The following is a 24,481-nucleotide window of genomic DNA, read 5'->3' on the forward strand; positions in this document are numbered from 1 at the left end:
GCCAAATTCCTCCAATTAATGAAGAATTTGATGTAATTAGGTGTTTTGATGCATCTACATGCCCTCAACACTCAAAAACACTAATTGGCGACCTCTTACATGATCAATTTCGACCCTAAAAAATCCATTTTCTAAAATTTTTGCCTCTGGAATTGGATTAATCATGCTTAATGACAAAAACCAGTTGATTAAGGAAGATTAGTCATTTTCAAGGGTTTTTTTGATGGTTTTGAGAAAAATTGTAAACAATTGAGCTACTCCTAATGCTTGCTAACACTCCAATGCATACAAATCAAACAAAAAACATACACATCAAGCAAAATTAATGATTCTAGTTCTATGTTTAACTCTAAAGAGAGCTAAATAAAAATTGCATTCTATTGCATTGCTTGATGCAAACTAAACCTAATACTCTCTATGTGTAAGTCCTAGGAAAATTAAAAACCACATTAACAACAACAAAAACAACAGATTAAGCTACAAAATCATTCTTTCAAAAAAATAAAAAGAGAGTTATTCTACACCAAATCACACACAAATCACCATCAAATCCACATCTCTTTTATGGGAAACCATTAATCGAGACAATGGCAATGGATAATGCATAGATTAGAGAAAAATGATGGAAAAAGCTAAGGGATGATTCCCCGACAATGGCGTCAAAAATGTTATGGCTCACCCTGACTCCCCTTGAAACACATCCAGCAAGAGATTACCTGGTGAACCACAACTGTTTTCGTGAGGATCTTTCCAATGGCCGAGCTAGTAACCCTTGAGGTCTCCAAGCTCTACAACTCCTTGGAAAACAATTTCACCGTGTATCCCGTGAGTGTTGTCACACCGTCGCATTGCACTATATGTACGCGTCCCTCCTCTCACCTCACATCACCAACACACACTCACTAGCATGCATTAGAGAGAGAGAGATTAGTAAGAGAATTAGCAAGAGAAAGAGTCTATTACACAATGGGAGAGTTCTCTGTATTATGAGAGATTTTCACTTATATACATGACCATAAGTGTTCACACTCACTTAAATTGTGGCCGGCCGAGCACTTTAGGCTCATAAGAGGCCTAATGCTATTACAATGACTATTCTTAGAATATATCCATGAAGTACATTACTTGGGACTTCATTTTAACTTACTACCACACGCTGTGAAAGCAAGAATTACCACATAAGTATTCCAATGGACCATTATGGGCACCCGTCCAAGTTGTCGATTTGGACACCATTGCTTCATATCTTGAATGTATGACCTTTTGGTGTATCTACCTTGACTCCTTGATGTAAGATAATGCCAATAGATCTTTTTAGCCCTAGGAATGGGTTAAAAACATACCATGATAGAATCTTCAAGAAGAACCATGGATGTTTCAGTTTTTGTTTCAGCTTCAGATCCCTTTTGGGTTTCATATTCCCATTCACTTTCATCCTCTTCTTGGCTTTCAGCTTTTTCAAGAGTGCCCAATGTGTACAATGGCACACTCGGTCCTCTAACAACTTTGACTGAGGTGGTCTGTTTGGAAACTTGCGAATCCTTACAGTCTTGTTCTATGTAGCTTTTGATGTCTTGGTATAACTCGTCGCTTGTGTATTAAAGGCACACCATGGAAACTTAGATAGAGAGTACTATTTGTGGAATAGGTATTTGCACAAACTAGAGTGGTTGAATGAGCCCTAAGACCTAATTTTTAACTTTGGCCACTTAAGAGTGTAAACCCTAGCAGCCACAAATAAGAGGCAAAATGTAACTCTCACCACTCATTCTTTTATGCTAATTCAATAGAGTGCTCTTCTTCTGTATCTACTATCTTATGTTATTGCTTGCTTGTTTGAGCTCTTATGTGTGCTTGCTTGCTTGCATGTAAGAGAGTGAATGTAAGAGATTAAGTTGTGATGAGGGTCAAGCTTCAATTGGAGTGTGACGGTGTAGTGGAGCTTTCAGGTGTAGATGCGCGATAACATTATCCTACGAAAATCCCAGGCAACAAGATTTTCATGAGGTGAGTGACATACCCCAATTGTGTATTTGTGTGCTAGGCCATGGTAATTTTGTTTCATGGTTGAGCATTTTGTGCTCTCGAGTGTGGTTGGGGAAAGCTCCACGACATTAGGTTGATTCTTGCGTTCTTTCTATGGCACCACGGCTTCCAATGGGGTATAAGGGTTACTCCCGGGTGAGAAGAAAATGAATAAGTTTCATGATAAATTGACTTTAGATGTAGTTACTAGAACCAAAGAGTAGATTCTAAAAGAAGAACAACAGGTTTCAAACAAGAGGTCCCCAATATCTCTACTTCTAGAAATCTGTCTTCAAGGAGAAAGATGGCATAGGCCTATCTAAAACACTTATTTTTCTAGATGTGGTGGAAGATGTGGACACAGCTATTAAAGGCAGCTTTTTTGTATATTTTCTAGTGTGCCAGCAAAGCCATAGATGTGTTTGCAACTCTAGTAGCTCAAAAAGATGCACTATAGAATGAGTTGAATTTATCTAGATCTGAGCTACAAAAGACTAAAGTAGAGTTAATAGGGCTCTCTACAATTCAACAGAAGGTGCAGACCTTGGAGTCATAATAGGTGCACTTATTAAAGAAGATTTTTCAAACTCTCAGCACAAAAATAAGTTAAGCTAATCAAAATAAGGCTAGATGTAGGAGGAGATAAAAGAGCTTCAACAAAAAGGCATGGATTCAGAGCTCGAAAGCCAACATTTATTAACTCAACATTTATTTTCCATGGATCAATATGAAAAGGCAACACAAGTAGATAGAGCCAGTCTTTAAGTTTTACTACAAGGTCGTATTAATGCACTAGTTACTAAAATGAAGACTTGGAAATTTATGAAATGTTTGCTAATGATGTGGATACTTATGAAACCAGAATCCAGGAACTGATGGAAAATTTGCTAATGATGTGGATACTTATGAAGCCATAATCCAAGAACTAATGAAAATTCTCTATGCTAGCTATATAAAAGAATTCAAATATATTATCAATCCTGCATGCCGCCTAGATGAGCCCAGGTGGCACAACAAGCCGGATGATCACTCTGGAGGAGGCAGATCTAGGGGACCAATTGGTTCAAATTCCTAATTTTCCTGGAGGAACTAAGGATACCATAGGCACGATGGGTGATAGGCTAATCGTTCGATAATCCAACAGACAAAGGCAAGTAAGTCATCTTAGAGAAGGATGAAAAGTTTAAAAACCTTCAAAGAGAATGCATTATCTTCAGAGAACATGTTGGGAGTAGTTAAAAAATAAAGTTGAAGCCTTCAGGTTAACCAATCAAGAAATGGAGTAAAGGAATGATGAACTTGAAGACCAAAGAGCTTGAGACTTGGGTAAAGATTGGAAAATTAAGAGAAAACGCTACTGCTTCTATAGAATTGCGAGATGTTTCAAAAAGCTTGAGGAGTATGAAGAAGAAATCTGAAAGCTTCAAAGGCATCATGCAGAGTATGCAAATTTGATGGAAAATAAAGAAAAAGTTTTGGAAACATAGTTGAAAAACTCTGTCCATGTCTTAGAGTGAGAGATGGAAAGGTGTGCCACCCTACATTTTGGAAGTAGTGGAAACCTTGCAGTCTAGGCAATTGTTGCCTCTTCTTGGCTAATTGGAATATAGTTCAAAAAATAGTAGCTCATTTTAGCAAGGAAGTTCCACCATTAGATCGGAAACCATCTTACCATGCTCTGGAGGATTGTCATCAAAATCCAAATCGCTCTTCAAAATCAAGACCTCCAACAACAGTACAAAGAGGTTTTTCATCAACTCAAACTCACTCACAAAGAAGAGGTGCCATTACTTGACTATATGGTCAAAGTAATAATCCGAATGATGCTGAGTAGAATGAAGAAAGTCTATAATTTGGAAATTTGGAATAGAAGATTTTTTTCTAGATTATTTACTTTCCACATTTAATTCTTACATACAAGTCCATCCCTTAGCCCATATTATAGATATAGATTTTAGGCTGCCATCCAGATTGGGTTTTCAAGAAAATCTTTATAATAAAGAGAATATAGAATCTCAATTTATTTTCACTTATTTGAATAATCCTTGACATCAACAAGTGAGTTTGACTTTTGTCCGCGGGGTGGACTATCCACCACTGTGGGTGTGCCAGGTGTTAGCTAGAAAATAACCCGCCACCTTAAGTTTATATCCTTAGCTTAGGGGTAGTTTATGAATGGGATTCCAATAGTCATGTGTTGTTCAATTTCTTAAAAGCTGATAACTATATACTACAAGCGCTAGTTATAATCATAGATGATCAAGAAGAAGAAGAAGAGAATTGAAAAATACACCGAGTCTATTTCCATCTTTGTATTGTCTCTGTAATATTGTCTCTTGTTGCTTAATTCTATCATCATGTTTAATGTTAAATCTTTCTTTACCCCGTATTGGTTTATCCACCAATATTAGCTAGCAAGTGCATCCACTTTTTCTCCTCTTCAAGGTCTGGTAATGAACCTATGGAAGCTTCACCTTCCGACTTGCATCTTTTTCCACTTTACCCACTGTTGTGGTGTATATATGTTAATTATTCTGAGTGACTCGTCATATCTAACCCCAAGTCATCAATAGGTGTTTTGGTGACTTCATTGTATTATCCTTCAAGTCCTCCTTAATGGTATTTCCCTCTTGATGGAGATAAATGATATCATAACCCCAATCATGAATCATCAGTATTGGTGCATGAATGGTCTTCCAAGACTCGCATCTTGTAAATTAGTGGGCCTTCCAAAGTCACCAACAATAAATGTATGCTTACAAGTTAGGCCACATGACGTTATTTCAATATCCTTTAGTCAGGATTCCCATAAGGGTTCCTAACAATAATAAATGTATTCTCATAGGTCATGCCACATGATGTTACCTCAATGTCTAGGATTCTCATAGGTCATGCCACATGATGTTACCTCAATGTCTAGGATTCTCGTAGGGGTTCCCAACTAGTAGATTTAGGACTATTATGGCTCTTTTTAAGGGGCTTTCTTCCCCATCTTTGCCACATGTCTTTGGTCATAATGCTCACTCTTTCTCCCTCATCAAGGATTGCAATGGTGGCAACTCCTCTAAATTTGATTTTCGAATGGTGGCATTCATATCATCTCCTTCATATTACTTCCTAATCGCACTATGACTGGCACACATCCTTGAATTTCTATTGTGGGTTATCTTTTCCAAGTTGTCTGTCTCCTCAATTTCTCAATTTCTATGACAGGTTTAAGCTTTTCTTTCATTCACCATTGATGGAATTCATCCCAAGCTTCTATGTTGCATGCCAAGTATTCATCCATGGTTATAGTGAGATTGGGGTTGAGAGGATTGCTCTTAAGGCTCCCATTTCTTCTTTCAGTGTAGGCCTCAGAGATGGCACATTAGCAACTATCATCGACTCTTCATCCATACCCATGTAGGATGGTGCAGTCAATAATAAGCTAGGCTTAGATTCATATGGTACCCATGCCTCAGAGATGGCATATTAGCAACTAATCATCAACTCGTCATCCATACCCATGTAGGATGGTGTAGTCAATAATGAGCTAGGCTTAGATTTATGTGGTACCCATGCCCATTCTAAAGGTTGTCTCTCAGTGTACCCGTGCCCATTCGAAAGGTTGTCTCTCAGTGTACCCTCCCAATAGGGATTCTCTGAGGGTATATTACCTTTCTTGGTTGAGCCTTTCTTTTATGATTTATGCGGTACCCATGCCCATTCTAAAGATTGTCTCTTGGTGTACCCTCCCATTAGGGATTTTTTGAGAGTATATTACCTTTCTTGGTTGAGCCTTTCTTTTATGATGTGTTCATGGAGGAGCAATCTCCTATTCTTTGTTTTGGCAAGGTCCTATTTTTTTCATTTTCAGGCTCTTATGAGGCTCAAGCATTGCTATGGGAAATCTTGGTTCTACCTCCCTCGGTGTGGTTCCTTGCTTGAGACACTTCCCTCATGAAATTCCTAACAATTCTTTGTGGAACACGAAAATCGGTCCCATTGGCCCTTCTTCTATTTCTAGTTGGGTTTGTTGCACCAACTCTTAAATGTCATTGAACCTCAATATTTCCTCTCTTAGGTTAGGGGAAGCTTGTAACTTCTTGGGAAGGGATTCTTCTAGTTCTCTAAATTTGTACTTCCCTTCACAGCTTTCTTAGCCATTTCAAGAAGCTTATCCTTTCGATCATTATGATCGATTCATCTTCATTTTTCTTGCCTTATTCTTCATCAAAGAGTGATTTAAGTTGGCAGTTCATGGATAATTTCTACTTCTATATAGCTCAAATTATCAATTGGGTTTAACTATGGGGTCATTTGTTCCTCTCTGAGCTAGTGAAGCTCTTTTAGCTTTCTTCCCAAAGCTTTCTCCTAGAGTTAAGGGGTTGTCTCTATCAGTACATGTCCATCAGGATCGGTCAATCCCCTATCTTCATCCAAGGTTATTTGGCTTATTGAATCCATAATGTCCTCAATCTCAGTACAACCTAGCTGGTCTTTTGGGTCCTTTTTCCTTGTCTCATCTCGTTGATTGGAAACTTTTGTTAGCTTTCATGAGGATAATACAACTTTTCCCTTGTTATAGTTTTTACCTCTTTTCTTATTTTTTATTCTCTTAGAATTTTCCAGTGCTTGGGTTGTAGATTGAGGATTGGTCTGATCTTGCTTTTGTTGGGCTTACGCCCTAGTCACAATCTTCTTTTGCAAAGAAGACTAGCATATTGCATTGACTATGCCAAAACTTGATGGGGTGGCTGTGGTGTGATTAGTAGATGGATTGGGAGTTGTAGGCTTATGCGGCCAATCCTCCATTGATCAAGTGATCTATGCAACACTTGATACACCATCTATCCAAAGATGGCAGATTTGTTTGTTTGTTATTCCGGATTTGCCTTCATGGGGCACTATGTCATTATTTGGGGTCCTTGAAATATCTAAAACAAGCAAGAAGGGATCTCCTTAGGCCATTAATTTCAACATAATTTTAGTCAAGACTGTGACCCCAATGCTTCTAAAAATAGAGACACCAATTCCACCAAAGAAGGAGGAACCAAATACAGGGAAAAGGCCTTTTGATGAGCCAAAAATAGTACCAATCAATGGCTCAAGTATAAGTATTGCATCGAGCAACCCCTTTGATATCAAAGATAGTGAAGATGAAGTGTCGCCGGAGAGAACACCAAGCCCTTCTCAAAGAGAGAACATCCACTCAAAAGATCTAAGAAACTAGCAAAACTAGAGCTAGAGACCTGCCAAGCCCTTTTTCAAGAGATAAGATCTACATAAAAGAGCTAAGAAACTAGCAAAAAACAAAGTCAGAGACTCACCAAGCCTTAAGGGGGATGAACAGTACTTGTAAAAGCCTTGAAGGCAACCAAGTTGCTTAAGTAATGAGAAAATTATGGGCTACTCATCATCTTTATAGACCACTATCTTGGCCTAAATGGTGATCTTGTTTAGGTCAACTTTCCACTGTTAAGTGTAGGTTTCATGCAAGTCTACAGCCTCAACATAGCAAATCCTTGAGTTTCTTTGGAAGATTTTCATAATTTATATGTTTGTTTTCTTTGGGAAGAGTGAGTTTGTGCAGGGGATGTTGTCAATTGTCTCTACAAGAAGGGAGGTGCAGCTTTGGAGCTGCACTTTGGCCAATGAGGCTTTGGGATGATGTGTGCCTTATCTCTTAATTCATGTGGATGTCTTCTAAATCCTTGTCTTGCAGATTATCTACTAGGTATATTGCCTGATGGTGGCAACACCTATCAAAGATGTAATGCCTAAACTAGTAGAGATGGTTGTGGACCATCTTGGTGGCAACACTCCATCAAAGATGTAGTGCTTGTGGGGGAAACACTTATTAAAGATGTGCCTAGACTAGTAGAGATGGTCATGAAGCATCTTTCTGCTTGAGACCAATCATCATAAATTGATAAGCAATAAATTATCCACTCTTTCTGTGGGTGCTACATGATACTTGGTTCTACCAATGTAGTGATAGGAAGATGATCATTGTACCAAGCCTCAAGTAAATCATTATGGTGGGAGAAGGCCTTTGAAAGGGACTTGAAGAAATCCAAATGGATCAGAGAAGATGAGCTGATTGAAATGAATCTGGGTACAGAGACAGACCCAAAGATCAACGTGTCATAAATTGGATGCTACATTCCGAGAGGAGATTGGGGGATTGCTCACTTCCTTCAAGGATGTATTTGCATGGAGCTACACTGAGATGAAAAGGACTAACCCCCGATTCTACTAGCATCAGATCAATTTGAGGGAGGATGCAATTACAATCTAACAGCAAAGGTATCAGATGAACTCAAACTACACAAAAAGGGTTCACGAAGGAGGATATGGATAAGATTCTTCATGTTGTATTTATATATCTGATCAATTGGGCAATGTGGCTATCTTTGATCATGATTGTCCCCAAGAAAATCAAAAGCTCAGGGTCTGTGTGGACTACAGGAAGCTCAATGCTGCCATTTCAAACCCCTTTCCTTTGTTGTTCACAGACTCCCTATTGGATGCAGTAGCCAACCACGAAATGTATTCATTCATTGATGGATTCAATGGCTACAATTAGGTCTAGATGGCACCAAAAGATCGGTAGAAGATGACATTCATTGGGGTGCCTTCGCATCCAATGTGATGAACTTTGGGCGAAAGAGTGCTTCGACAACATTGCAAAGGATGGTCCAAATTTTTTTTGCAGAACATTTAACAAGCTTCATGCGGGTGTTCATTGATGACTTCAGTTTTGTCTTTAGGAAATCATGTGAACATCTGACACATCTGGCAAATGTAGAGGCTCCAGACTGAGCCTTAACCCCACAAAATGTACATTTTCCATCAGTATGCTCCTTGGCCACATAGTATCTCAGGAAGGCATTACAATAGACCCAGCCAAGGTGGAGGTGATTCAAAAAGCTCAGGTTTCAAAAAATGTGAAGGAGCTGAGAAGATTCTAGCCAATGGGATAGCCGAATGCTCCGGTACTAGCACATGTAGCAATGCCATTGAACTAGTAGGTTGGCACATGTAAAGATGCCATTGAACCAACAAAATTGAAGCACACTAATCTAGAATGGTCAAAGGAATGTGAAATTGCAATCAAGTGCTTCAAGATGATGCTGACCAAAGCCCCCATTGTCCAGGCACCCAATTTGGAATCACCGTTCCATTTATTCGTGGATGCATCGGCGGATGTGGGAATAGGGAGTGTCTTGATGCAGGAAACAAAGAAATGGTGGTTTTGCCAGCCTGAGATTATTGGATGCAGAGTGGAACTACTCCACCACTCATAGGGAGGTGCTTGGGATGATCTAATTGGTCAGCAAGTTCCACCACTACCTGCTTATCGACAACAAATTTACTTTCCATGTGGATCACTCTGCATACCTAGTATAAGCATGTCTTGTCAGGAAAAATGGCTTGGTGGATGTTGATCCTATAAGAGTTTGAGTTCAACATCATCCACACACTGGGAACTAGCCATACAATGGGGCGGATTACTTGTCCCGAGACTGGAGACTGGTGAAGCCTAATCAGAGTGGCTGATGATTTACCATATGCGGAGCTGTTTGTAGCAGAGGAAATTGTGCCAATATGTTCAACCTGGTACGATGCAATTTTGTAGTTTGCGGCCATGGATTCGATGGGGGATAACCTTTCTTAGACCACAAGAAGCTGTTCGTCGTCCAAAGCTGGAATTTCAAAGTGATAGGTGGACAGCTGTACAAGAGGGGCATCAACCAGATTCTCTGTTGGTATCCGCCTCATGAATAGGAGGTTGTCCTCTAGGAGGCCCAGCGCGGCGGGTGGCCACTTCACAGGGGAAGTGACAGGGAGGAAGGTACTCCAAGCTGGTCTTTGGTGGCCTGATGGTACTAGGAGATGCCTACAGATTGGCTAAGGAATGTGACATCTGCCAGACACTTGGCCAATCAACTAATAAAGATCGACAACATATGCTTCGGAAAGACTAATATAATCTCTTGACATGAACATATTTGGCACCGCCCCATAAGACTAGCCTAGGAAGGGATTAGCTCCATTCATCCATCCTTTCCAAGCAAGATATTAGGATTGCCCAATATTTCCTGGTGTTAATCAGGAGGCCGCACTCTAAAAAATATATGGTTTTGATTCTTTTGGTGGATGTGATGAGATAGTTAATTGTGTTAATGTATTTCATAAGTTCTCATACATTGTCTTGAATTGGTAGCTTAGAATCATGTAAATCCAACAAAAAATAATTAATTACTTGCATAACCATCATTAACTAAAATTCATGCATTTCATAAGTTTCTCATGCATTACCTTGTGTTGGTAACTTAGAAGCATGCAAATATGATAACAACAATAAAAAAACACTTAATTATTTACATAACCATCATTAACCAGAATTCCTTATCACCCCATCAAGTCCAAAAGATTTTCAAAAAAACTCACAAAACCAAGCTAAACTAGCTCTTGGATTAGGGATGTGAGTCCACAGTGCCATGCAAAAAGATGTGAACGAACATGAACATGGACATGTGTGCAATGTAAAATAAATCTTGGGTTATTTGGTTGTGAGTAAACACACCCTAGAGGTGCAAGATATTATCTTATTGTTGAAAGATAAGAATGTGTCCCATGCATGTGCCTACCCTCTGCCTGTTCGCACCTGCACACCCTGCTCACTTATGAACACCCTGCACCTGCACACCATACAACATGAGATATTGTGTGAATGGTGAGAGGCACATAAAAGAATGTTGAAAAGGAGTTGAACATGGCATAATGATATGTAAAGGAGATTGGGCTGCTAGAGGCTATCTATATTATAAGCCTTTCATTGTATGGTTCATAACATGTATGTAATAAAGTATTGTTGAGTGTGCTAATCTCTCTCTCTCTCTCTCTCTCTCTCTCTCTCTCTCTCTCTCTCTCTCTCTAGCAATGGATTTCTTAGTGTGGTTTGAACCACCTTGAGTATTATGCTTAATCTTTTCCACATCACCATGATTAATCCCAAATTAACAAATGTGAGCTAGACATGTGAGCCTGTAAACATAAGTCTAAAGGTAGGTATGCCTAGCATTATACTGACCAATTATTATTGACTTAACGTGAGCCTACAGAAATGATTCTAGAGGTAGGTATACCTAACATTGTATCGACCAATTATTACTACATTGAAGACTAGTAATCCTTAAAGGACATACCTACTCATGTCCTTTAAGGATTTTCCTCTCATACAATATATACCAGCTATAAATTCCAAGAAAAAATATTGTTCATAATTATTAAGAAATTAAAATATAATTATTAACCACATTAGCCCTTTTATATGCCCAATTTTGAAAAGTTTGTGTCCCTTATAGGCTTATTTCATAAAATAAAGTACGTGATCCTAGTTCATATAAGAATAGGCATGAGACTGAGCATGTGAGCCTACGTGCACATGTGAGTCTAGAGGCATGAACCCATAGGCATGAACCTACATATGTGAATTTGGATATTTAAACTTAGGCACATGAACATGGACACCTGATCTTGTATATGTGAGCTTGCAAATGTGAGTTTATAGAGGCATGAAATGAGACACATGGGCCTACATATGTGACCTTATAGATGTGAACCTACAAATATGAAATATGCTTGAAGAAACCAACATATTTAGACCTACTCTAGAAGCACTAAAGACCTTTAATGTGATAATACAGTCGACTATAGTGTATCAATGACTCTCCTCAAACCCACGAAGTCTTTGATCCCAGCAAATGACCATCACTCAATAGAGTGTGCTCCCTTAAAGAAATCCTTTGATCCCATATCTTCAAACCCACCAAGTCTTTGATCTTAGTAAATGACAATCATTCAATAGAGTGTGCCTTTGATCCCAACAATCAGAGTGTGCTTCCTTATATAAAGAAAGCTAGAATCCTTTGGATCCACCTCAAGCTAGGAGTTTTGGGAAGAAATTAGCCAACAAAATAGAAATGTGAGGAGTGGAAGAACATCAAAACACCTAGAAATAGGAGCCACCACGTTCATGCAAGCTCCATATTTTCTAACTGGCCCTATAAATAACACCATAAACTTTATGAAAAGGGCACTAAACCACCCTATTTTTGGGCAAATCTCAAGTGGAGAAATAGAGGTAGGACCAAGAATCTCAAGGTTTACTTCCTTGGGAAGCGAGGTCAACCTTATCTAGTGTCATGATGTTTTAACCATTTGGTGTTAATCCTGACTAGGTCAACCTTATCTAGTGTCATGATGTTTTAACCATTTGGTGTTAATCCTGACTAGGATTATCCCAAGTTGACCCCATGACCAACAAGTAGCCTAATAATTACAATTACACCTACTTGGTTTAACCATTTGGTGTTGATCCTAACTGGGATCATCCGCCAAGCTGACCATAACCAACAAGTAGCTCGACAACTACAATTACACCTACTTGGGACATGTCCCTTTTGATGTACTACTAGGGTGAAGTGTCCCTTATTAATACACCCAATAGCAAGCACACATAGTGCAAACATGTGTCCCACTCTCCACCACAAGAGCTCATTATAGAAGCACCTTCACCACCACGGAACCAAGTTCTAGTTCTTCTTCATTTGGATGAGGAACAAGGAACATGGAACATGGGGAAGGGTAAAGATCCATGTGAGGGACAAGGAACATGGAACATGGGGAAGGGTAAAGATCCATGTGAGGGACTACCTCAGACCAAAGGGATCCATGAGAGCATTCTCATAACATGTCCTCCATCCACAATGAGCCTATAGCTTCAAAGCTAGACTGACAGAGGATAAGTGCCATTGGAAATTGCACAAGCCAACCCCATAGGGCAAGAGAATCCATATCTTAAGGATAATGATCAAATTTTATAGAGCTAGAATCCTATCTAGTATTATCTAGAGAAGTTCATGGGATGAGGATCCCCCCACCAAAATCTATTCATTCAGACTTTGTCTTGAAGGAAAAGCACCAGGCTAGTGATTTAGATCACTAAACCCACTTGAGAAGGCTAGCTACAAGGTCTTAAGACACTTTCATTACGGGATTCTCACACCTAGTAAATCTAGATAGATCCTCATTACACAAATCTATAACCTCAAGGAGGAGGAGGGAGAAACAATTCCTTCATAAAAGTCATGGGCCTCATCTAGAGACTACACCTACCCAGTTGGTCATGCTAAGTCTCTTCTACCATATTCTAGTGATTCTAGGCTGGGTGGTACTTCTCCATGATGCGCTGACCACATCAACCTCAAAACAAGCTGATCAAATTAGTGTTCTACTAGAGGTATTCCTCTTCTTCATCCATATCTAGTCCTTCTAGTATGTTGACTCCTTCAGCTACTTTTGATCGAGACGGGTTCTCACTCTCTTGCAGCTAGCCATTGAAAGTCTGACCTTCTTCTTACCTCTCTGGGTGGTGATTCTATCTTCATCCCAATCTTGCTTTATCCATCTTGCGGTTAGCCACACTGAAAGTCTGATCTTTTTCTTACCTCTGCGGATGGTGATTCTATCCGCGTCCCAATCTTGCTTTATCCATGTGCCTGTTAGAGCCATGGTTTGCTAGTGGTGGGTAGGCACCTTTGATATCCTCCATGCAGAGCACCACCATGGAAGGTGAATCCAAAGACTTCCATTGTCAGCCCAAAGATCAATCCAAGTTGCTATACTCTATGTTGATCTACCATTTTTACCACAAACGGGGCTGGATCCCATCCCAGTTTTTGGCACACAATGTTGACTCCCAGTCCACCATCCAACAATATCTTTGTTATGTCCATTCCAAGCAGCTTAACCTAGATCATCCCAGTTTTTGGCACACAATGTTGACTCCCAGTCCACCATCCAACAATATCTTTGTTATGTCCATTCCAAGCAGCTTAACCTAGATCATCGAGATGGTTTCATCATAGATTAGAGCTTCCTTCAGCAAGGAGTCTCCGTCTTGTCAATTTGCATGGCTTTCAGAGTCTAGGATGGACCCATCCTCTCCTCCTGGGGCATGTTGGCATACTAGCTGCTCCCTAATGATCAACACTAGGGTTAGGAGCTGCTCGACCAATATATGGATCTATTACTTCTTCAAATCTTCCCATAGGTCATATTGCAGAGTTTCTCTCTCTGCTACCCTTTTCAGCCCTTCCTCTGTTCTTGGTGCTTGAGGGTTTATCGAGTTTCTCGAGGGACTTCCCCCCTTGACCTGTGATTTGCTAGGTCAGGCCATCAGTTTGTAGTGTGACCTCAGCTTGCAAGTTATCGACGTTCTCCTTTCCTTCTCTGTCTTCTGCCATGCTTCGTGAGCTTGTTTCTTCTTTACCTTAGCTTGTGATAACTATGTCCATATATAGTGATGTAGGTTGTGTGGTAGTGCACATACAACATGGGAAATTACATGGGCATAGATATGGTACCGCCCTTAACATGGGCAACCAACCATCACCTACTAATCAAGAACCCATATCATTAGGCCGGGGGCTCTATCTCCCTCAACCCTCGCCCTGCCGCCCGCCGCCGCCGCCGCCAGGGGGCTAGCCCCCTGGGACCCCTCAACTAGGGCTCTACCCTAGCCCCATAGATAACACTTGAACCCCTAACCATTTCCCCATTGGCATCTAAGTCGTTGGCTCCCACCAAAGACACATGCACCAATGGCTTCTCCTTTATAAATTATAACGGGGGCCTTTACAAATGTGCACTAGAAATTAATGTGAGATACATGTTGAGAGGCGGGCATTGAGTGTATACTATACCTAAAGCACACCATAATTTTAAAATCAAAGTTTGTTATTTTTTTTGGGATCAATAATAGTTATATATATATATATAAACTTCAAAAATGTCCAAAAGAACTGCAGTACAACCAAGTAAAATCTAAACTACTAATCTCTACAAATTAAAATCAAAGTTTGTTAAGGAGTAATATTGTTTACTCTTTAGTTCTTTCTATAATTTTGTGCTTTTTATATTGTGAATATTTTGCTTCCATTATTTTTGTTAAGAGTATCTAAGCCAAACATAGTGGCAATACATAGCTCTAATATTGGTTTTTCCAACCAAAAGACCATCTATACAACATGTGGGCCTATCTTCCCTATCTTTTTTTCTTTTTCATCCCACTAGCATCTGCCAACAATTTGCCATATTTTTCTCCTAGAATTCTTCTTTTTAAATTTCTAGTAGGAAATGCATAGTTGAACAAAAAATACGCAATTATAGGATGGGAATCCTTTTCTTACCAAATGCCAAAATGTCTATACGACATCATAAGGTCATGAACTAGTTTTTGGTTTCCCTTACCTCCAACTCTTTGAATCAAGTCATCACTATAACTCAATTTCTAAATGTTAAATTGTAGATGTTAGCTTGGACCTCCACATGTTATCCAATCAAATATTTTTACTATATATGGATCTTAAAACCAAAGGAAAAGTTAAGCACGAGAATTTGAAAAGCCCTTCAACCTACAATTATAAGCTTGAATTGGCTTCAGAAGTTGAGAACAAGAAGAATAGACTCAATGTAAAAAAAAGTATCTACATTCTAAGGATCATGGAGGATTGTAAAGTAAATTGACTCATTATATAGCAAATTAACTTAATGTATAGTAGCGAATCGACTTAGTATATAGCAAATAAACTCAATATATAGCATGTCTTATTCAAAATCATATCAATTATAGATAATCCCTCTTCTTGGCTCTCATTTCCCAACAAGGATGATTTGATAGATGGTAGAAATGGCTCATTCAACAACTATATGTATCCATTTTCTTAGGTGATGCATACCACCATCCTCAACCTTAGTGAAGCTTTTACGTCTGAGAACTTGGGTAAAATATTATTTTAAAATATAATTCTCAAAGAAATTTGGAAATTCAACTACTTTTTCCTTCTTATGCCACTCTACAATGCGAACAAAGAGACTTGTAGTGGGTCCTTTATCATCCTTTGAGTGTTTTCAGGATTGTCAAGTCACACCTACTTGGGATAATATCTTTTAAGGGCTTCCAAACTTCAATTATCTTACCCTACTTATATAGACCCCCAATCAAAGTAGTGTGTATGTCAATAGACTTCCACACAGTCCCTTCTCTTTCATTACTGAGAAAGTAGACAAAATCTATCCTTAAAACCATGAAGTTACCCTACATCAATATTATGTAAGTTATCAGATCAGGGCCATACCTCTAATTTTTCATTTACTCAATGAGTTCTAAAGCCATGGGAAGGTATACCCCCTATAGAGAACCCCTCCTTGAGAGACAAATTGTAGGGTCACCACATTGGGAATGCAACATGTTCTCCCTATCCCTTCATATGTGAACATCCCTTGCTCCACCCAGCCTACATGTTATAAATATCATTGTTAGGTTTATGTCCCTTTCTTATCATTTATTCTAGAAGGTCCAAGGCTTCCTACATTGGCAATAGACTCATTTGGGCACCCTAGCCTCAGCATGATCTCACTCCAAAAATTTGGTCTATTGGTTTGCAAAATGAGAGGATTCAGGATAGCAAGTTGGCAGGTCCTTTACCTAGCAGAACTCGTGCAGGTTCTCATCATGCAGATTATTCTCATGTGGATCAAGTTCTCATTTCTACTTTATGTAATGAGGAGGAACATGTTTCCTTTGAGGAAGCACAAGATGATGATCATTGGATGCATGCTATGCAGGATGAGTATAACTCTATACTCAAGAATGACACCTGGTATTTGATAGATCTACCTCATGGCAAGAAGGCCATTGGTACTAAGTGGGTTTACAAGTTAAAATGCAAAGCAGATGGTAGCATTGATCACTACAAGGCCAGACTTCTTTTATTTAATTTGTATTCAATTGAATGGTCATATTCTTGGTTTTTTTTTAAGTTTTGTATTATTCTTCATTGAGTATGTTCTAGATCCTGCAACACTCCTTTTGTAGATGGCTCCACATCACCCACACAGCTAATTCTTTCATAAACCTTGTAATGCAACAATGCACGAACGTGAATGAATATTTTACAATGGTGGGAAGGTCGAAAAGATGGGAAAGAATGCGTCTTACTATATCATGGTATGTGAGATCCCAAAAGTTTTCGTAGAAAGAAGAGTGCTCATAGCATGTTTCTTCCCTTATTTTAGCCTCAAAAGTCCTCAACAAATGGGATACTCCATTCTAAATGCCTCCACACTACTCTTTTGGTGACAATAATGCATTCAAATTGTTTGAGGTACAAGATTTTGCATCATGTCTTTGGGTTATTTACTATTCTTTCTACTATTTGGGTGCGACTTCCTATGATAACTTTACTTGTTCGATAAAGCCAACTCACACTCCTTATGGAAGGCAAGTATAGTTTAAAGGATGATCCATGTGGCTTTTTTCTCTTAGAAGTAAAAAACCCTCATAGGGTGTTCTTTCATGATTGCCTTAATCTTTGTGATAAATTCCATATGGAACTTGTAGAGATCAATAACAAATGATCCACATAGGGTTTTCTCTTTGATGCAAGGGTATAAGCTAGAGTGTTTTTTCAATAATTCCCATACTATGACGTTGACCTTAAAACTAGTTATTTCCTTTACGTGTGGCGAACTTCTTCTTGCTTCATTGCATAAGATTCCCCTTTGTAGTTTAAGATCCTTCAAGACTCATACTCTTTTGTCCATTATTGATGTTTGATTTTATAGAAGCAACATTCCACAATGATGATGTTGAGATTTATTATTTTTTCAAATTGGGAGATATGCAATATATTGCTTCATTGCATACGATTCCCCTTTGTAGTTCAAGAGCCTTCAAGACTCACGCTCTTTTGTCCACTATTGATGGTTGATTTTATAGAAGCAACATTCCACAATGATGATGTTGATATTTATTATTTTTTCAAATTGGGAGATATGCAATATATTGCTTCATTGCATACGATTCCCCTTTGTAGTTCAAGAGCCTTCAAGACTCACGCTCTTTTGTCCACTATTGATGGTTGATTTTATAGAAGCAACATTCCACAATGATGATGTTAAGATTTATTATTATTTTTAGATTGGGAAATATGTAATATATTGCTATTGTTTTGTGATTTTATTCTGCACCCCCTATTTGGGAGATATTAAATATTGAGATTTGTTTTTTCCCCAAATTGGGAGATATGTAATATATTGATGATGCTGCGATTTTTTTTTGGATTTCAGATATATAATATAATGCTATTGTTGCGATTTGATTCCACACCCCTATTGCACAACTTGGTTCAATATTAAGAGGGTAAAATGCTCAACATCACATAGTAAAAAATAGAGTTGTTATTACAGCTCCATTATTAACTATGTGATGTTGATCTTTTGAAGAGTGGCTTCCATGACTACCAAAGAATAAGAATACATGTCATTCAATGGCTACAAGCTAGGAATTAAAAAAAAGAAAGAAACTTTATTTGTGGGTAACCATTGGGAGTCAACTTTCATAGTTGCTTATTGAGAAAGCTTTAAAACTTGTGTAGCTTATGTCCCCTTAATAAGTACCCATTGAAACTCCACTTGTGTCCCCTTATTGGTGAAAGCTTTGAAACTTTGTGCAACTTGTGTCCCCTTAATAAGTACCCCATTGAAACTTTGTGCAACTTGTGTCCCCTTAATAAGTACCCCATTGAAACTCCACTTTTTGTGCTCTTATAAGGAGACAATGTGAAAGTTAGCCTATACTTGATCCACCATTAACTTAGGAAATTGTGTGACACCTAACCTTACTTTTAATGCTCAATTCACCATTAGTGAGAGCAAGTGTTGCCTATCCAACAACGCAGGAAAAATTTAGAGGCCTTGAAAATTTGATTAACATGATGTTTTGATGTCTATGGCCATGGTTATAATGTTACCAATCATGATGTTGAGGTTACTTTTAAATTGTGAAAAGGAAGACAAAGATGAATGCATGATGGAGCCTTAAACGGTTATCAATGCCATTGAACTACCTTGGAATATACATAGTTGGCATTGGTTACAATTGCTAAGCATCTAGGTGTGTTAAGAGGCTCTCACCTTCAGGATCTCCTTTCCCTCTTGGTAGCCTTATTTGCAAGAGACACTCCTTCACTTCAAGAGTGTCTACATAAAGAAAACTTAATGAGTCTTGTTTGGTAGATAGGGCATAAAACAAAATTGCACTCTCCTCTCTCTCTCTCTCTCTCTCTCTCTCTCTCTCTCTCTCTCTCTCTCTCTCTCTCTCTTTGTGGGTGATTTTGCCTTGTATTTTGAGAAAAAATGTGCAGATTTGCATATACAATGCACCCTAAATCCTCTTGAAAAAAGAAGATAATAGAGCCAAAGCTATAAGTCTTATCGACTACATATGTACCATCATGCATCTAAGTAAGGATGTACCCATTCTACTAAAACGTACATATGCTTCTTTATACAATATGGATGTATGCTTTTGATCAATGCGTATGCATCTTCAAGAATGGAACACCGTACATATCTAACACAGTTATTGATTTTATGATCAAAATTTTGCAAAGAGGCTGCTGCCATTTGCAGTGCAAAGTGATCATAACCTTCTATTCACATTGACATATAAGGAGTTTCACACCACAAAGCCCCCCCCCACCAAAAAAAAAACGGTTCCACTGAGAGCTCAAGAAAGGATGGATGGTAGTCTCCTGTGTTTATTCTCCAAGCCTCTCCGTTGCCTATCCAATATGCTCCCACAACATTTTTCCTTTGTTGATTAATTTATTATTCATCACATAAATTTATTAGCAAAGGTACTCTTTGACAAATATCATTGCATGGTGGGGTTTTCTATTACATTTCATTTTTCGTGTGAGGTTGCATTCTCCATGGTCCTGTTGCCATGGCCTCGTCATTGCTTCCCATGCAAGGTGTTTGTGCCCATGCTGTGCTGTGATGGCGTGGTCCCATGCTTCTTTCGAGGCTTCTCGTGTGGGTGTGCTTTGGTCGTTTATTCCTGGTTTATTGCACATGCTCTTTCCAATGCCCTTTAGGTGGCTTCCTTCTAGAACTTCATGGAGCTCGTTTGCAGGCTGGCTTCTCGCGTGGTCATGCTTCGGTTGTGGTTCCTGGTTGGTTGCGCTTTTGGTGAGCAAGTTGTTTCAAGCTTCTTTTAGTCATCATATCTGGCTTTCGGCATGCATGTACCGGATCGAATTTCGTCTTCTGGAGATCTATGGTACGCAGTCATGCCTTCTAGATGGTTTCTATTTTACGGCAAGTTATGGTCTTGTCTGCTATTTAATCACAATACGCATTGTCTTCTTCATCTACTTTCGTTTGTGCTATGTGTTCCTCCGCTACCTTGCTGTTGATTGTTATGGCTTCTAAAAGAAAACCCATGCATGACATCAGCAATATCATGCAAGTCGATCAGAGACCTTCGTCTTTCCTCTCTGCTAAAGGTCGTCCCCATCGACCTCCATCTGGCACAACCTACATCAGTTTCACAATAAGCATCGACATCTACTGTGCCCAAACAACAAGTTGCTTCTGTGCAAAATCGTGTTGTCACTCCTCCCAAATGCCCTTCCACTGTTTGTAACTTGCATGCTATCAAGCAGAGAGCTCGATCTTCTGGTCTGTATAAGCTCCAATTCTGATTATATATATGTCTTTTCTGCTCTGTATAAGCTCCAAGAAGCTTTTTTAATATACTTTTTCTTCTTACAAATTGATACATCAAAAAAGCAGAAAAGTTTATTGAGTAAACAATGTTTGAACATGTTTATTGACTATTTGTAGTGTTGATAGTGTTGATAAGGTTTTGTGGTTAATAATAAGAAGATATGCGGCCACAACGTTTTTCCTTTTCTGAATAATTTTGTACGTTTTCTTTGCTTAATTTATTATTCATTGCTACTGTAAATCTATGCCCACAACGTTTCTCCTTTTCTAATTGATTTATTATTAATCAAAAAAGTAAATATGCACCCACAACATTTTTATTAATCAAAGAAGTAAATAAGCACTCAAAACCTTTCTATGTTATGTAGTATATATAATTAAGCGCTGAAAATCTTTCTGCGTTGTGTAGAGAAGTCGTAAACACTGAATTCTATTTGTAGAGTGGTCGTTATAAAAAAAAACCAATGGTACTTCATTGCTGGGCGCTCATTTAATTTATGTGTCTTGCTGATAATAAATCAAGAATGCGAAAACATTGTGCCCACTTACCTATTGTTACATTACAAGCTTATTGTACTGGTTATATTCTATAGGATCCACACAATAAAGGCAAAAAACCAATGACAAGTGGCAAGAATGCATATACGGAGCCTTCTATGCACAAGATGCCTTTGTTTCCTCCAGAGAAGAAAACAAAGCTCTTCGAAGTGTCAATGATCGTTGCTATCGGGAATGGAGATATAAAATTGTCATGTTGGGAACCCCTAGAAGAATTTATGAGAATGGATTGTTTATTAAAAGGGCTCTCTGCATTGGAGAAAGGTGGCACCTTGAACCACTTGCATTTTCAGATTGTCGTCAGTTTGATGGCTTCATCCCTCATAAGTATAGGCAAAACCATAAAATGATATTTAGGATGGGATTTTTTCAAACCAGAGTGGCTTGGTTATGTGTAGACAAATTAAAATACACACCTTCAAAGGCATGGTAGGTTACTGTATGAAAGACTTACACAAGCCACACCTCAAGTTCTTCTCGCACAATATATCTAGTGAAGAGATAACAAGACGATGTCAGCTATACGCTCTATATGGCCAGATTGACTTGAAGAACAAAGTTTTCTTGTCGCCTATCAATCTTTTTAGTGAGCTTATGTATACATGGATAATTACATAGCAAATAAACTTGGCGCTTCGCTGCAAAGCACTCTATTGAAAATGGTCCACAGTGGAAAGTACTACCCAACAGCATCATGGATAATTCCAAAGACTGGTTCAGTTATGAGCAAGAAAAGATTTGCTGTAGTATGGAAAGTTATGAAGCTTCCTCACCTCACCCACTGCATAGACATAGAAGAATTTTTCTTCGCAGATTCTCCTTGTGCCAAATATTTCAATCCACTGCATGCAAGACCAAATAGAAAAGATGAAGATGATGAAAGTGAGGATGGTGATGGAGTACATAACATGCATGGCAACGACACTGCAAAGCGAGGGACTCATGGGAATCCCATAACCATTGATGATGATCAAGAAGCCCAGTCAACTGCATGACTATAGCACGTATTATCTTTCTGTATGGGAAAGGGCACATAAATTCAAAAAAGCCATTGTGGATGGATACGAATTTGTGCTGCTCTTGCTAGAAGTCTGTAGATTTGTAGGTCTCAGTGAGGAAGAAGCTTGTTTTGTGTAGTCTTTATTTCTACAGTTGCCTTTTCTTCTCTGTAATTACTATGCTATTGGTTGTAACCTTTATAAATAACACGTGTGTTACTTTTATGCATGTACATGTGTCTTTTGGCTATTTTTTCCACTTTGCTTTTTGAAAATGGCTTCTAATGTTTACAAATGTCAGTAATTCTAAAGTTCAAAACTAAGGTCTGTAACCTTATGAAGTCTAAGGTTTCGTCTGGAAAAACGAATCCAGCACAATAAAAAAAAATCAATGGCTTCGAGTGAATATGGGACCAAAATATTTGTTTGCTATTAATTAATTAGTGAGAGTAGTGAGGATATAAAATTAGTGGAAGACGTGATATAGAAAACCTTAGCGGGAGATGTGGTTATCTAGACACTTCTGTTTCAAGCAGTTTCCAGAGGCTTCTGAGGTGCCTTTAAAAGGACCTTGTATTTGTTTTAAGGTTCGGGTCAGGGGGCCCAAACAAAGTGAGATGTCTGAGAGAGAATGTGTCTTATCATGTGGAATATGAGAGCGAGAGAGACGATATTAGCGATTCGAATTAAGAGAGACGATGTCTGCTACTGTTTGAATTAAGAGAGAGGTGATGTCTACAATTTGAATTAAGAGAGACGATGTCTGCTCTACTGTTTGAATTAAGAGAGAGGTGATGTCTACAATTTGAATTGAGAGAGAGAGAGAGAGAGACGATGTCTATGATTTGAATCGATAGAGAGAGTATTACATTAATTAGTGCCCGCAAGTAATATGGGTGTAGCCCGAATCCACGAGTCTCTAAGAATGCAAGCTCCATTTCCTTTTGTGCATTTCGATTCCCTTGGGCCATGATGTGTACCTGGAACTTGTGGGCCAGTGGGGTAAGCATCTCTGCTGACAATCAGACGGGCCATCGCTGCAAGCCCATTCTGGTATTGTTCTCGCAGTAGGATTTCTTCTCTTTCAGGTTGAAGAATCGTTTAGGGTTTCGACATCTTACAGCAGAGGGAGTTGTTTGCGGTTTCTAGTCTAAGGTTGTTACAGCCAGGGTTTCGACACAGAGCATGGGATTTAGGGTTTCCTCACAGAACGTGCGGTTTAGGGTTTCGACACAGGGCAAAGGCTCAGGGTTTCGTGCGGGAAAGAATATCGTTTAGGATTTCGACACGGTGCGTTCTTTAACACAGAGACTCTGCTGCAGAGCCTCCAAAGATGGAGTTTTTCAGGCAAACGGCATAGTGAATTTTCTCCGAAGAAGCACTACGCAGTTTTTCTGGGAACAAGATGGAACCCCTGTGGAAACTGGCCTATTTGCTGGAACCTGCATCGCTAGTGTTGATTTTGGCGGCAGTGCTGGTGGTGTACTCGTCGGCCCAGCGAGCCCTCAACTACGAGAGGGAGAAAAAGAAACACCACGATTTTGCCGATGCAGCTATAACCTTGGACAGTTCACAGGCCCTGATGATCCCCGTGGCAAGCTCATGCAGTCTGCTCTTGATGTTTTACCTCTTCGCATCCATGTCCCAGATCATCATGGCATTCACTGCTATAGCATCGGCATCATCATTTGCCTTCTGCTTGGCCCCATACGCTGTATCCATCAACTCACATTTTGGGTTTACAGATCCCATGGTCATGCAGTGCGGCTGGTTGCAGCTCTCCAGAAGCCACGTCTTGTTCGCATTGGCCAGTGCAGGGGTTGTAGGGGCCTGGCTTGTCTCAGGACATTGGCTCCTTAACAACATCCTTGGCATCTCCATCTGCGTTGCCTTTGTCAGTCATGTCCGCCTGCCCAACATCAAAATCTGTGCTTTGCTGCTCTCCTGCCTCTTTGTGTACGACATCTTCTGGGTCTTCTTCTCTGAGCACTTCTTCGGCGTCAACGTGATGGTGTCTGTAGCCATGCAGCAGGCATCCAACCCCATGCATACAGTGGCCAACACACTGAAGCTTCCTGGGTTTCAGGCGATCACAAAGAAGCTGGAATTGCCTGTCAAGCTCGTGTTTCCAAGAAATTTGCTTGGTGGAGCTGTTCCAGCAAGCACTGGTACAGAGTTTATGATGCTGGGTCTTGGTGACATGGTCAGGCTTTCTTTCTGGTTTCCCACATATAGATTTATGCTGCTAGGTTGAACCTATAATGGTAAGG

The 24,481-nt window shown here is 39.3% G+C and overlaps 1 protein-coding gene across 2 annotated transcripts in view; it reads left to right on the forward strand.

Moving 5' to 3' along the window:
* The first annotated feature begins 23,101 nt into the window (after positions 1-23,101).
* Positions 23,102-24,481, forward strand: part of LOC147607248 (signal peptide peptidase-like 1) — a 36,948-nt gene continuing 35,568 nt past the window's right edge. For both annotated transcript variants that reach the window (XM_086790473.1, XM_086790472.1), the window contains exon 1: positions 23,102-24,414. In XM_086790473.1, coding sequence (XP_086646599.1) covers positions 23,617-24,414 — 798 coding nt within the window. In that variant the 5' untranslated portion in view covers positions 23,102-23,616. The remainder of the gene's footprint in view (positions 24,415-24,481) is intronic.

The sequence above is a fragment of the Cibotium barometz genome, chromosome 55 (genome assembly GCF_041138505.1).
Source record: "Cibotium barometz isolate CiBa-2024 chromosome 55, ASM4113850v1, whole genome shotgun sequence".
Taxonomy (NCBI): domain Eukaryota; kingdom Viridiplantae; phylum Streptophyta; class Polypodiopsida; order Cyatheales; family Cibotiaceae; genus Cibotium; species Cibotium barometz.